We start from the raw sequence: 13,961 nt of genomic DNA, 5'->3' as shown, positions 1-13,961 counted from the left end.
ATAGTATCTAATGCCACTAAACCACTTCGAGGCTATCCGATAAAATGTACTTGCCACAGCCGAACCGATTCCAATCCAACTAGAGCAACCGACCCCTTGCAGTATAACTTAAAAGCGCCGGCTTTACCAGGACCCATCAATCTCTAGATTGAAAAGTCTAATTGTATGATCCGTATTAACCCCCCAGTTGGTAGAACGTGTTCACCCACTGACTGCAACGGTTAATAATATTCAGTTTGCTTTTGTTCAAAAATTCTTACAGTATTTCAGTGTATATGCCTGAGGCACCCCTATCGAAATCATGTGATCAATATGTACGTGAAATAGAACAGTTGAACCGCATCGTATCTCTTTTGGTATACTGCTCAGTGGAATATCTGCATAGAATCCGGTATCCTGACCGTGGCTACTTATGCCTCTGTTCAAAGCTTGTGGCCATTCTGGAGAGTGGAAATTCGGCGGTGACCGTTGTTTGGATACTCATGGTTGCACTGCAGCGTACAGTTTCAGAGGATGATCAGTTGTCCAGGCGACATCAGATGCACTCATTTTGCGTACGCAACAAATAGGTTTGCTAGATATTCCTTGGGGGACAACATAAAGTTACTGAAACTTGGCCAGTAATAATCTAAACGGAGGATTCAGCCGAGATTTGTTTGAGTATTCCGGTAACACCAAGTTGGTGTGCAAATGGGTTCAGTTATGGTGTGAGCATGAGGAAAATTCAGAGACCGCTCCTATCTGATGAGACCTAAGGGGGATGAATCGTGGTGAGTAGTGCGTTCTTTCGATACAACCTGTCGTGATATCTGGAATAGCCTTCTAGCGGAAACATGAAAGGTTCTTTGTGCAGCACGTTCAGTTGAAGAAATTGACAAATGAGAGATTTAGATGATATTCGATTGCGTATCATGTTGACACAGCTCATTTTCAAAGCTGATTGAGTCAAAATGCATTTTTGTCGAAGTAGACAAAGAGACTTTGTGGAGAAGTTACTGTTGCGAAAAAGTACATGCCTCACCCAGAAGCTAGGAAAAGTTCAAATGACCTAAAAGTTACCGTGAATATGAGTTTAAGAACGTCTGGAACACTGAAGCGTCAGTTTGTCTTTACGCGAACATGAGCCAGGTCTTACTTTGAAATTTTGTAAAATAGGCTTACATTTATCCAAACGAGAACAATATTCCTATTGTAGCAGATATGACCAACCAACGCGGGGGGTCTTGACTGGGATTCTTTCAAAACAAGAGTTTGTTATTAAACGGAGATGCGTGAAGATTAGACGGCATTATCATAACGAATGACACTCAATTCTAGTGAAGCTGAGAGATTTAAAAGGAACCCTCTGGATTCTGATGAGTCCTTGGGCACTCTTTACGAATATTGGGCCAAAAAGTATGAATCTGTTATATCTGCTGATTCGTCAATCTTGACACTCAATCTAGTGAAGCTGAGAGATTTAAAAGGAACCCTCTGGATTCTGATGAGTCCTTGGGCACTCTTTACGAATATTGGGCCAAAAAATATGAATCTGTTATATCTGCTGATTCGTCAATCTGTGGTGCCTGCTACTGACCCACTTCACTGCCTAGTTGCCGGAAAAAAGACTCACAGAACAGAACACAACCGCTATATTCCGAGCAAACGAGTGCAAGAGGAAAATTTACAACGGACCCACGCTATTTGAAAGGGACTTTCTGACATTAATCCAGGCTGTCTGATAGGCGTTAGTGAACACCCGTTATTAGTGCACAGGTGATGATAGCCATAATTCAAATCAGAAGGTGAATGTGCACTAATAAAAGCTTTTAGTATTTCTGCGACACGTATAAAAATAAATACAGTGAGAGGATGGGAGCAAGTCAAAAAGGGAACTTATCGGATGCGAGAGTCCCTTTGTGGAAGTCCGGACGGCGGGAACGTGTTTTTCTCCGCAGTTAGACTGCTACACGTACTCCATGGTTGTCCGTGGACTTGTGGAGAGGTTGACGTCCTGCTCCCTGCGCGCGCGCGAGTCTGTGTCTTGACTGGGTTCGGTTTGCGTTTATGTAGGTCCCAGTGCGTAAACGTGGGCGCGTCGGCACATGATTGGTCGCTACGCTGACTAGGCGGTGCAGACAATCGATGTCCGATGAGTCAGCTTAATGCGACGTGTTTGTGCATATGAGAAAAAAAACAAGCCTCGCGATCCAGTGAGCGGCTGAGTTGAACAGTCAAATATGTGGGTGACTGGGTCGCTACAGCTACTCCCCCTCCAGCGAAAGAGGAAAATAGATGCGGAAGACATCCAACAGCATCGAGTGAGCATGGTCGAATCGGTAGTCCGAAGTGGGAAAGGTACCGATGTGAGTGTAAGTATGGCGAAGTATCTTTGAACGTTGACATTATAGACAAAGCCTTGTCCATGAACGTATGTCTTTGTTCATATTCGCCATAAGAAACGTCGAATAAAGAGTTTCAGAGATGAGAGTCCGTCGGGGGTTGAAATGTAATGTAGAACATGAAAAAAACTTGCCAGCGCATTGCTGATGGAGCGAGTGGATGCATGAAGTAGTTCCAGAATGATGGAAGATGGACAGACGCGGCATCGATATTTGGCTGAGTTAATAGGGGGGTTGGTGACTGAGCCGTAGGAGTGTCAGACATGAGTAGAAATATGAATATATGGGAGTCCAAATGAATAATTGTCAGGATTTACCTGAGTTCAGTCACGTCAGGCTCACCAGTTATTAGTGCACAGGTGACGATAGCCATAATACAAATCAGAAGGTGAATGTGCACTAATAAAAGCTTTTAGTATTTCTGCGACACGTATAAAAATAAATACAATGTGAAATGGGAGCAAGTCAAAAAGGGAACTTATCGGATGCGAGAGTCCCTTGGTGGAAGTCCGGACGGCGGGAACGTGTTTTTCTCCGCAGTTAGACTGCTACACGTACTCCATGGTTGTCCGTGGACTTGTGGAGAGGTTGACGTCCTGCTCCCTGCGCGCGCGCGAGTCTGTGTCTTGACTGGGTTCGGTTTGCGTTTATGTAGGTCCCAGTGCGTAAACGTGGGCGCGTCGGCACATGATTGGTCGCTACGCTGACTAGGCGGTGCAGACAATCGATGTCCGATGAGTCAGCTTAATGCGACGTGTTTGTGCATATGAGAAAAAAAACAAGCCTCGCGATCCAGTGAGCGGCTGAGTTGAACAGTCAAATATGTGGGTGACTGGGTCGCTACAGCTACTCCCCCTCCAGCGAAAGAGGAAAATAGATGCGGAAGACATCCAACAGCATCGAGTGAGCATGGTCGAATCGGTAGTCCGAAGTGGGAAAGGTACCGATGTGAGTGTAAGTATGGCGAAGTATCTTTGAACGTTGACATTATAGACAAAGCCTTGTCCATGAACGTATGTCTTTGTTCATATTCGCCATAAGAAACGTCGAATAAAGAGTTTCAGAGATGAGAGTCCGTCGGGGGTTGAAATGTAATGTAGAACATGAAAAAAAACTTGCCAGCGCATTGCTGATGGAGCGAGTGGATGCATGAAGTAGTTCCAGAATGATGGAAGATGGACAGACGCGGCATCGATATTTGGCTGAGGTAATAGGGGGTTGGTGACTGAGCCGTAGGAGTGTCAGACATGAGTAGAAATATGAATATATGGGAGTCCAATGGAATAATTGTCAGGATTTACCTGAGTTCAGTCACGTCGGGCTCACCAATTATTAGTGCACAGGTGACGATAGCCATAATACAAATCAGAAGGTGAATGTGCACTAATAAAAGCTTTTAGTATTTCTGCGACACGTATAAAAATAAATACAATGTGAAATGGGAGCAAGTCAAAAAGGGAACTTATCGGATGCGAGAGTCCCTTGGTGGAAGTCCGGACGGCGGGAACGTGTTTTTCTCCGCAGTTAGACTGCTACACGTACTCCATGGTTGTCCGTGGACTTGTGGAGAGGTTGACGTCCTGCTCCCTGCGCGCGCGCGAGTGTGTGTGTCTTGACTGGGTTCGGTTTGCGTTTATGTAGGTCCCAGTGCGTAAACGTGGGCGCGTCGTCACATGATTGGTCGCTACGCTGACTAGGCGGTTCAGACAATCGATGTCCGATGAGTCAGCTTAATGCGACGTGTTTGTGCGTATGAGAAAAAACAAGCCTCGCGATCCAGTGAGCGACTGTGAGTTGAACAGTCAAGTATGTGGGTGACTGGGTCGCTACACCGTCAACATCGATCGTGCCTCAATGAAAAGCCTGAACGCTGATTACATTCGGTCGTGGCGTGCATGAGCACTCGTTAGCTTTTGCTGAATTGATTGAATGACTGACTGGCCTGGACGCTTGCCGGCTTTCCTGTTGAGTTTTTGGTGGAGCAGTAGGTTCTGGGGGCTCTGAGATTACTTTCAGTAATCTGACCTGTTGATAAAATGTGATCAATACCCACGAAGGAGTGGTGTAAAATAATACTATACCAGTTGTACCGTTTCAATTAGGACCGAGGAAGCATAGAAAACGGTAGGCCAGCCTGCGGTAGAAAAACTTGAGATTTATCTGGTTTGGTAGGGTGACAAACTTTACACAACAAAACACTTCGCTCAGCGATCCAAAACAAGGATACCAGGGAGTTCAACCTAACAGTGAGTAATATCCTCAAAGCCCTGAGCAATAATTCGGTACAGAGCAGCAGAAACGTTTATACGAATGCAAGCTGGCACTGAAGAAAACGGTGTAATCGTGCAGATCGAGTATAAATAAACACGAGAGAGCACAGATTCCTATCACTGCTCACCAGTGATAGGAACGTGGGTAGTAACGGAATGGATCACTGCGCGATCTTCGAGATTGTAAGATCTTTCTTCACATTCCATTGTCAGTGTACAATTCAACAATGAGGGAGCTAGGGATTGACCTTGATTTATCTCGTGCTAAATGCGAGCTGGACAGTGGGGTATCTACAAACAGCTACTCGGTTGAGCACGGAATTTGTATCACTTGACAGATTTCCACGACAGCCTAGGTTTTGTTAAATGATTCGCAGTGATACTCTGATCACTAAACACGGCGTGCACCTGAAACATCCCAAAACTAATGTCACTCGTTTGCTTTGAAACGCATGTTGATTTTTTTGAAGAAAATTCTCTGTTTTCTGAGCAGAATTTGTGTCAGGGTTTTGCTCATTTTGTGGAAATTGATGAGTAGTAAAACGTCTACGAGCTTCCTTTTTTGTTTGAGCGCTATGAACTGCTTTGCGGTAGCTTCAGAAGCAAGCATTCCTCGTCAATTAGTGGTCTGTCTAGTTTAAATTCCTTGGCCAATGCGTCATCACAATTTCCAATGTCAGGGGTATTAAACTATTGTTTTTCTCTAAATTTTGATGAGAATGAACAAGACAGTTGTGAGATGTTTTCTCAGTAGCTGTTCTGCTGTTAAACGGAGAGTTCTGCCTCAAAAGGAAAACGGTATCCTTTTACTTCTACACTAACTGATAAGAAAGACTCGTCAGTTTCGACTTGGTCACTTGTACTGCATGTGGTTTATCCACAGGCAGGCTGTTCCGAAATTCCGGTAACACCATCAAGTCTTTCTAATTCCGTAAGGAAACGGAAGTGTGGAATTGAAAGAACATTGAAACGACGTTGCTTTCTGGAACCGATCGAGAAATTTGCAGGTGCCGCTGTTGAGTACTCTTAGGTTCATCGGTGAAACCGAAGTCATATAGGAATGTATGAATTGTTCCACCCGATTGTCACCACGTGCGTGAGAGCAGGTCAATGTGATTCTTCTGTAAGGAGGTCCTGATTCAGATCCCCATACGACCCACAGCTTACTGAGATAAAACAGTCGGGTAATCGGTAATCAGGTCCTTCTGAGGGGAAGAAGGCCTTTGCTTCGGAATTATTTATTAGAAAATGTCAACTGACAAGTTACAGACTGTTGGACGGGAGAGCAAAACCCTGACATGCATCTTGTTTACAGAACTGAATATCCATCTTCTCCTTGAACGCGCTTTCCTGAACTTTCCTGGTTATTCATTGCTTTTTACTCAAAAGCAAGCAAGTGCTACAGAGCAACTCCATGATTTCCGCAGTAGATCTTCCTTTTCAAGAGACGCAAAGCGTTTTCACGAAAAAACATAGTACTCGCATGCCCCCAATCAGTAGTCTCACCGTTTCACTAGTAGTGTTCGCTGAAAGACTGTGAAAATGCTTGTCTAATCTGGGATGCACTCTCAGTGGACTCAGCCGAAGTCCAACTGGATCTCTCGTCCACGATATTATTATTGAGTTGAATGTTCTCCACAAAGGCTATCTCGGACCTCATTTAGTGCAATATTCTGGATGTGCGAGAAAAAAAATGCAAATGGGGGATATTCCATCAAAAACTTGGCTCGGGCCAAACTATTTCTTACTCTCTGATATCTATTAAGGACCACATGCATTTACCTCTCCCACATTTTCATACTTGGTTTTCCGTCTGAAATAGCTAGTCATGGGAGATTTGTGATTCTCTGATAATTGTGTGATTGCCAAACTTGATAATAAATTTATTCTTGCAGGTTAATCATGAGCGCAGCTAGAGCTCAACACTCAATAGTCTGGGTGTAGGGTGGTCTTATCCTAGAAGAAACTATCCCCCCATTGTTCTCACGGTGTCGGATGACCAGTGGTGGAATTCCTTCAGAATTCTGAAGCCAGTCGTTGAAGGCCGATCTCATTAACCAGCTTTGGCGAAATATATATGGTCGCGAGAATTTCATCTCAGATAAATCTCGTATGCGTTCGAACCGATGCTCGTGTTGATCCTTTTGGTTTGTGAGTCGAGCACCAGCGATTCGTTTTTTTTCTATCCAAGTGTTTCGTTTCAGTTTGATACATTTGCAACATTTTGTTCTTTAGCGTTTGGAGCAGCCGGTGAGTACAAACTAAGAAATTTACCTCAACTGTACGGCATGGAATCAACCGATGAGCATAGTAAATTAAGTGTGAAGAATGCATTGGTGGGAATGGTATGAAGCCTCAAAACATGCTTCCAAAGCGATTTCCCCAGAGTTAGTTTTTTCCAAAAGTTTTAAAACGGCTGTCAAAATCCCCACAAACAGAGTATAAACATTCTCACAGTTTATGTAGAGTGATCTTACATCCGAAGTTGTCCAACCATTTTATCTTCACGCAAAGAACAATCATTTGCAGGTCACAATATTGGGAGTTTGATAACTTACCCATAGATTAATTCGACGTTTCCAAGAATCTAGAAGATTCTCTGGCTGGGTCAAAATCCTACTCACCGGCTTCGGACTCTTTTTTAAAAAAACTCCGGCCCTTGCGGTTGAAGGAATGTGTGCCGTTTGACTGTTTCTAAGGTACATTGCACTGTATCACCATGTGGACGGCACTTGTTCATGGACCGACTTTGCTGATTAACGCTGTCATAACACTACAGAGAATTGTAACACAGAGGAAAACTGGCAAATGAAGAGTGGAAAATGGGCCTACTGGCCTACTAACACCACCGCTATCAACTTCCCACTTCTGGACACTGACACTTTTCCGTGCTTTGTCTGTAATTTTCATGGGAGACGGTTGTTTTCATTTTGACTTTCTATTGATTATTCTGGCCTGTCAATTCTTTTTATGCAATAAACTCGATTGTTTCACACACACACAGAGCCGCCAGAAGCTTGCGGAGCAGATGTTTCCGGTCCGCTTCTAAGAATCTCAAGCGTTGCACTTGGAACCGGGCCCTCCGAAGGATCATGAAACTTTCGGAACGCGTATTCGATTTTCACCAGTAGTCCGATTTCTTCAACGCATGAGTTGAACGCGTCTTATTGCTGGATTAAATGCAGAATATCTTGAAGCTTACGGTGGGCTTTGTCCCTCAAACAAGATAAGAGCTTGTGACGAAGCGTTGCTCCGAAAAAATTGTTCGCATCATCATTAGCATGTCATAGTGATATCATCCACAAAAACAAATTTTTTGGCAACTGAAATGATAAAAACATGCCATCTTAATTGGCTTCACATTACTGCCTCTTTTTGTAACGCTCATTCAGACGACAACGTCCTGCCCCAAACAAGTGAGGTCTTTGATTCAAGCTAGAGTCATATTGTCCAACTCTTATCATATTAGAGCACAATGCACTGTAGTATATCGCAGTACAGTTTGTTGTGTCTTTACAAATGACATATGGAGCACTAAATGAAGGGGTCACGTGATAACTATTATGTAGAAATGTGCAAACGGTTTACGCTGCTAAGTTGGTCCTTGAATTATCTCAAATTCAGTCAACATTTGTCTCAGCATCTCATACCATTTGGACAGATAGCACTTACAAATAGCAAGTAAGATTAGGCAGCGGAACATCAGTGTGCGAAAACTGACACTGTGTAATCGATGATGAATAGTGCGACGAAGTTGTCTTTTTATTGAAGGTTTTCACATACAATCCGAACATTGATTTTGGTTTTATTGAAAGGTGGGACGAAATTCTGGCTAAACCAATACGAAATCGACCCTCAAGCGAATGTGCTGCACGAAGTACACTTCGTGCTTCTTTTGGCATGCTATTCGATATTTGCCATTGAAATATATTTTCTCGAAAAAAATGCTACTCATAAGGTCGCTGAAAACTCTTCGATAGCTCACGATTAGTCTCTCACCCCCTAGGGCTTATCGGGTAAATGCAGCTCCCACGTTTCTTTCGACAACTTGTTCTGCTTGCATCCAAAGTGAACACTATTCGTGAAATAGAATCAATTATACGTTAATTTTGTTGTACTGATAACCTCAGCTGAAACCAAACTGAGTTTCTTACTTGTGATATGAATGCGCCTAAATGATGAGCCCTAAAAAGACCGAAACCGTCTGTGGTCTGTCAAAGAGCTTTCATGAACTTTATGAAAAGCGTCCCATCAAAAACTGTTCAAATAGTCTACCGTTTTTAATGAGGCCTTACAAGCCGAAGAGAGGAATAGGATATGATGGTTTTTTATTACAAAACAGGTCGAATTTACACCCCCGATTTCTCGTTCACCTATCAGATTCAGTCAAATCGAAATATACGAGGCCAAGAAACGTTGCCTCGATCGCAGCCCAGGTTGTTAAATATAGTGTAAATCAATGGTTGCTAGATGTGCAAGGTTCATACCTATTACGGGATAATCTAATTGTATGTGCTCCAGTTGTAATCGGGGATCGATCTGTTTTTGAGAATATTGGCCCATCATGTCCCATGTAGACTTGTCAAAGCTTGATTGCTCTAGATTCGTACACTTAATTCCTTCTTGTTTCCTTTATCCGCCATGCTGAACGCTCTCGGGGACATCTTAAAAAGCACACAGCATGTATATCGCTTAGCAAACAATGGATGGGACCTACCTGATCTAAGTCCCCCAAGCTTCGCCTGAGCCGTCAGGACTCAGGAGCGCACGTTTGTCAATTTAGAGATGGCCCTCAGATACTAAGTCAGTCTACCCTTAACCACTCATTTGGTAGGTTTTACTACAGTGTGCCCGTTACTCAGTCACTGAGCTACATTACTGTGTCTACAGACGGTCTTACCTTGTAAAGTGAACAAACAAGTAAACTAACCAACTAAAACTTAGATACCAGAAAGTTTTTTTACCAGAGGGATGACGTATTCCAACAAGGATGAATCCACCATCTATTTAACGTATGGTTGTTTCCGTCGGGCAAACTTTTTGAATTAGCTAAACAGCAGTCCTGACCTCAGCGTGGCTGAGAAACTGTGGAACTTCCAATGGCACGCAGGTGTACGATTTCATCGTTCCGGAATCGGGCAGACAGAGCTGTCATACGGGCAGATGAAGATCGGCCAGCATTTCATTTTGTTATACTCAGTGGAAGGCTCTTCTAGACGTTTGGTAGCCAGCTGACTAGCAATTATCATCAAAACCGTTTTCAGTGGAACGTTCCGAACCAATCCCGCACTGCGTTGACGATAATATTGTGTTGACTTTTCCTCAGTTCCCCTTGGATGCATCCTTATGAATCCTGGAGTTCTTTCCGGTGTTCTGATTAATTGCTAAAATAAAAAACGTGATAGATGATGAACGAAGCACCAAATTATTACGCAATGGCTCTATTCAGTCTAAAAGTGGCAGTAGTAATAGCAACGATCGAGGGTCACCCCATAATTTTGTTACTGACAGTCTGGTTAAACGCTTTCACACGAAACGTAACATCTTTCTCTCGAGACCTAAAGTGAATATAGAATGTATAGAGGATAATGTATCACTTGACAAAGCTGTTGACCACCTTGAGCAGACTGGAGATGGTGTGTATTTTACAAGCAAGTTGGAAATACGCTTAAGAAATAGAGCCACATATTGAGGAATGACATAATACTCATGAGGATGCTGAAAACTCAGCAGCCCGTTTTTTGGCTTGCCAGTTGATGAAGAACATCCTAAAGAAAAGATTCAATCGCATCTTTCGTGAAAATTAGATTGGAATTCAATGAGTTTATTTCACTCCTTGAGATCATTGACAACATCACCTATTCTATTTACATTGAAATGACCGAAAGTGCTCCGCCCGAGGACAAACTTTGGAATTATCAGTTCTAAAGACCATGTGGTATAAATAAAAGGCGACCTGAAACTCGGTCTGAAAGGACATCTCAGAAGGATCAGTTTTTCCTGCCATCAAACGTTCTCCCCTAGGTTACATGGATTCAAGCAGAAAAGAAAATAAAGCGCTCCTGGTGAAAAACCATTGTGTTTGCTTTTTTTACTCCTGTTTAACATTCCTTTTTGCCAGCCTGGATGCATCCATTACCAACTATGACCGGCTTTCCAATTTCAGATGATTCATGTAGTAAGTTTCCGAAAGAATTTTAACCAATCCACCTAAAAGTGACCTTCCATCAACTTACAAAGGAAACAATCGATGAAGTTTATTCTGCTTTGACTACAACGTACGGCGTAAGTAGTCGTGCCTCAGGGCGGAGCAACGAATGATGAGAATACTCAGTTCTAAATTTCACCACATGTACAACCCGCGAAGCAGTTGATCCCATGTCGTAATAGTCTCTGTCGTTTGTCCAACTTGTTAGCGATTCAACCTCCGTAGATTGTTGATGTAACGCAAAGTTGTAGGAATTCATTGGTGGACTAAAACAACACTCGTGAAAGTACTGAAGTCGGGAGTTTCACTCGCACTTACAATTCGCATTTCATGCCGGATCTCTTCCCACCATCATTGATCAATGAATAGCTCGAAAGAAGAAAATGTCTCGTGATGAGTGAAGCTTTCTTATGAGATGTCATCATCCGAACAGTCAGTCAGCACGTGACCATGTGATGTTTCCGTGATTGAACGATGGATGGCGTTTTGTTCTCGCAGATTGATCGCTAATACACACCGTTAATCAAACGCTCTTGACATTGATGAACCGCTGACCAGAAGGGCGCGGGCGCAATGAGATACGCACTGCTGATGATTCCCAGTGGAGATGCGACTCCTAGATGAACTGTTTATCTGGTTGTATTCCTTTTCAAAAAATAACAGTGTCTACCATGCAGTGAATCCACAATTTGGACCTCATCACTGTTTAGAAAATGGGTTTCATGGTATTAATTACTGCTCTGGTGATACTGAGGGTGATAATGAATTCGTTTTCATTTGTTTGCCGACTCACCGATGCGACTAGTTCAGTATTTTTCATGTGCTTCGTGTTTCTTTGGTTGTCGTTAAGTTGGGCCTATTCCGAAGTTATCCCACCATGCAGTTTGGCGATTTTGTCCCAAAATGATGTGAAGAATTCGCCAACAATAAATGAAAACCTAATTTCATTGTTCTCCAACTTAAAATACTGTGGTATTTTGAGCAGATGTGTTTTCAATCAAGATACATAATGCTGTGACACGAAACAACTCAAGTTACAAGCGGCAGAATAAACGACATACTACTCAAATTGATGGCTGATATCACAATTTTGCCCAGTCCGGTAAACGACAAAAGGTACGTGAACAAAAATGTCAACTCAAACAAACCCCAATGTTGCAAAGAGCTACAAAAGACTAAAACTGAAAGAACAACGAAGGCTTCGACTAATCAACTGATGAAGGGAACTTTCGCGTGCAACCCGACAGTTATCCCGTTATTTCTAACATTATCATTATTAGTACTGTTGAGTTACCGTAAACTAGCGAATGTATTTTACTTCACAGCTTTTTGCTTGAAACCCGACTTTATTTGCCGATAGGATAGTAACGTAATTTACTGGTGTCTGGCGTACACTGCTAATCAATATATTGCTCAGTTAGGCTGTGGCACGTGACAGTTTCCGGCATTACTTTCTTTGGTGGAAACAAGCACAGAGCTTGGTTGTACGTATTCTTTCACTGGAAAGATTAAAATTCAATGTCTACCTCGAATGACGATTGTTTAAAATCCATTGCTCAAAAAGAAATAACAGGCATAAAACAAACCAAGATGACATTGATAATTTCATGCATCATATCGTTGTCTTAAAATTATTGAGTGCCATGTAAAACGTGTCCATGTACAAAAAAAACAAAATTCGCACCAATTGAACGACATTGATCAGAACTGATTGGAGGCGTTTGTCCGGATTTTATGAAAAGGCTATCGTATGCATCCAGTTTATAATGCTCGGGTTTCATACACTGTGACAATCTTACTTTCATTTCATTTTCAAGCACCAGAAAAACCGTACAACATATCTATGGTAATAAAGCGTTTTATGAGAGACATGGTGGTGGCGAATATCTCGTGGGCCTTTAATTCCAGCTGCGCTATATCACATTTCAACGTTACGGGGAAGAATCCTCTAGGAAAAATGATAACTGATTCCACCAAAAAGAAGCACGTTGTGCTTTATTGGCTGGATCATTGCTACCCTCTCCCATTTGCTGTCCGAGCTGTGTCAGCCTCTGGTGTTGATGGGGAGACGTCGGAAAAGTTTATCACTTTCCATGAAGGTAGGTGATCAAATATTTTGGTTTCGAAGGGTTAAACTAAGTGAAAGACATTTTTCGATACTTGTCGCACTTGCGTCATTTCCGTTTTAGCTGTCCAAATGGCTCTGATTGAATGATGCACAAAAGCCAGCTTCTTGAAGCTTACCAGTGAAAGGAAGAAGGCCTTCGCTGCGGAGTTATTTATTAGGAAATGCCAACTGACCGTTTACAGACTATTAAACAGGGAAGCAAAACTCTAATTTGCATCTTAGTTACAAAAACTGAACACCGATCTTCTCCCGAATGAGGCTTCTTGAACTTTACTGGAGATTCATTGACTCCACTCATTCGTCGGTCAAATTCAAGCAAATGTTACAAAGCGGCTCCACGAATTCCGCAACAGATCTCCCTTTTTCAATAGACGCAAAGCGAAATTCTACGAACAACACATTCTACTTGCATGCCTCCCCATCAGTAGTATCACCGGTACACCAGCAGGTCGGCTTGAAATCCGGTCCCCCTATTGTAGGCGTGATAAATAGCATCGTCATTTTGGGACTGCGGCCAATTCAGCAACAAGTCTCATTCAATCAGGTTGATATATCCACATGAGAAACCCGACGATTTAAACAAATAAATAAGACGTTCCTCAGGACTATTATCATGACGTATTGCTACAAACAGGTCGAAATTACCGGACAAATAGTTCAAATGACTCGTGACAAAAGCATTCTTTTTGTTTCAACATTATGATGGGGTATAAGCCATTCCAATTCACTTGATGGCGTCTATTAGAAACCTCTTGAAGCCCACATGAGATATTTATTCAAGGGCGTATTTGATCAGGTGGCTGTTGATCCATTCATTGAGGCTAGCAGTTCCCTTGTGAATGTGTCTTCACGACTCAAGAAGACCTCATCACCACCCACACACTGATTCCATTCAGAACGAAAACGTCAGTGCATCAAAACATCTTGCAGATGTTTAGCGCAGGAAAACGTATGCAAAAATTGCCCAAGAAGTT

The 13,961-nt window shown here is 42.6% G+C and overlaps 1 protein-coding gene across 1 annotated transcript; it reads left to right on the top strand.

The window, feature by feature from the left end:
* Positions 1-5,899: 5,899 nt before the first annotated feature.
* Positions 5,900-13,197, top strand: T265_08443 (hypothetical protein; the record flags this gene model as incomplete). The annotated part of the gene is made up of 2 exons (XM_009174244.1): positions 5,900-6,126; positions 13,089-13,197. 2 exons carry the CDS (start codon positions 5,900-5,902, stop codon positions 13,195-13,197), a joined length of 336 nt encoding a protein of 111 aa, XP_009172508.1.
* Positions 13,198-13,961: the final 764 nt, after the last annotated feature.

This window comes from Opisthorchis viverrini (genome assembly GCF_000715545.1).
Source record: "Opisthorchis viverrini unplaced genomic scaffold opera_v5_219, whole genome shotgun sequence".
Classification (NCBI taxonomy): Eukaryota; Metazoa; Platyhelminthes; class Trematoda; order Opisthorchiida; family Opisthorchiidae; genus Opisthorchis; species Opisthorchis viverrini.
The sequence above is the reverse complement of the archived record's forward strand: the minus strand, read 5'-3'. Positions and strand labels throughout refer to the sequence as shown.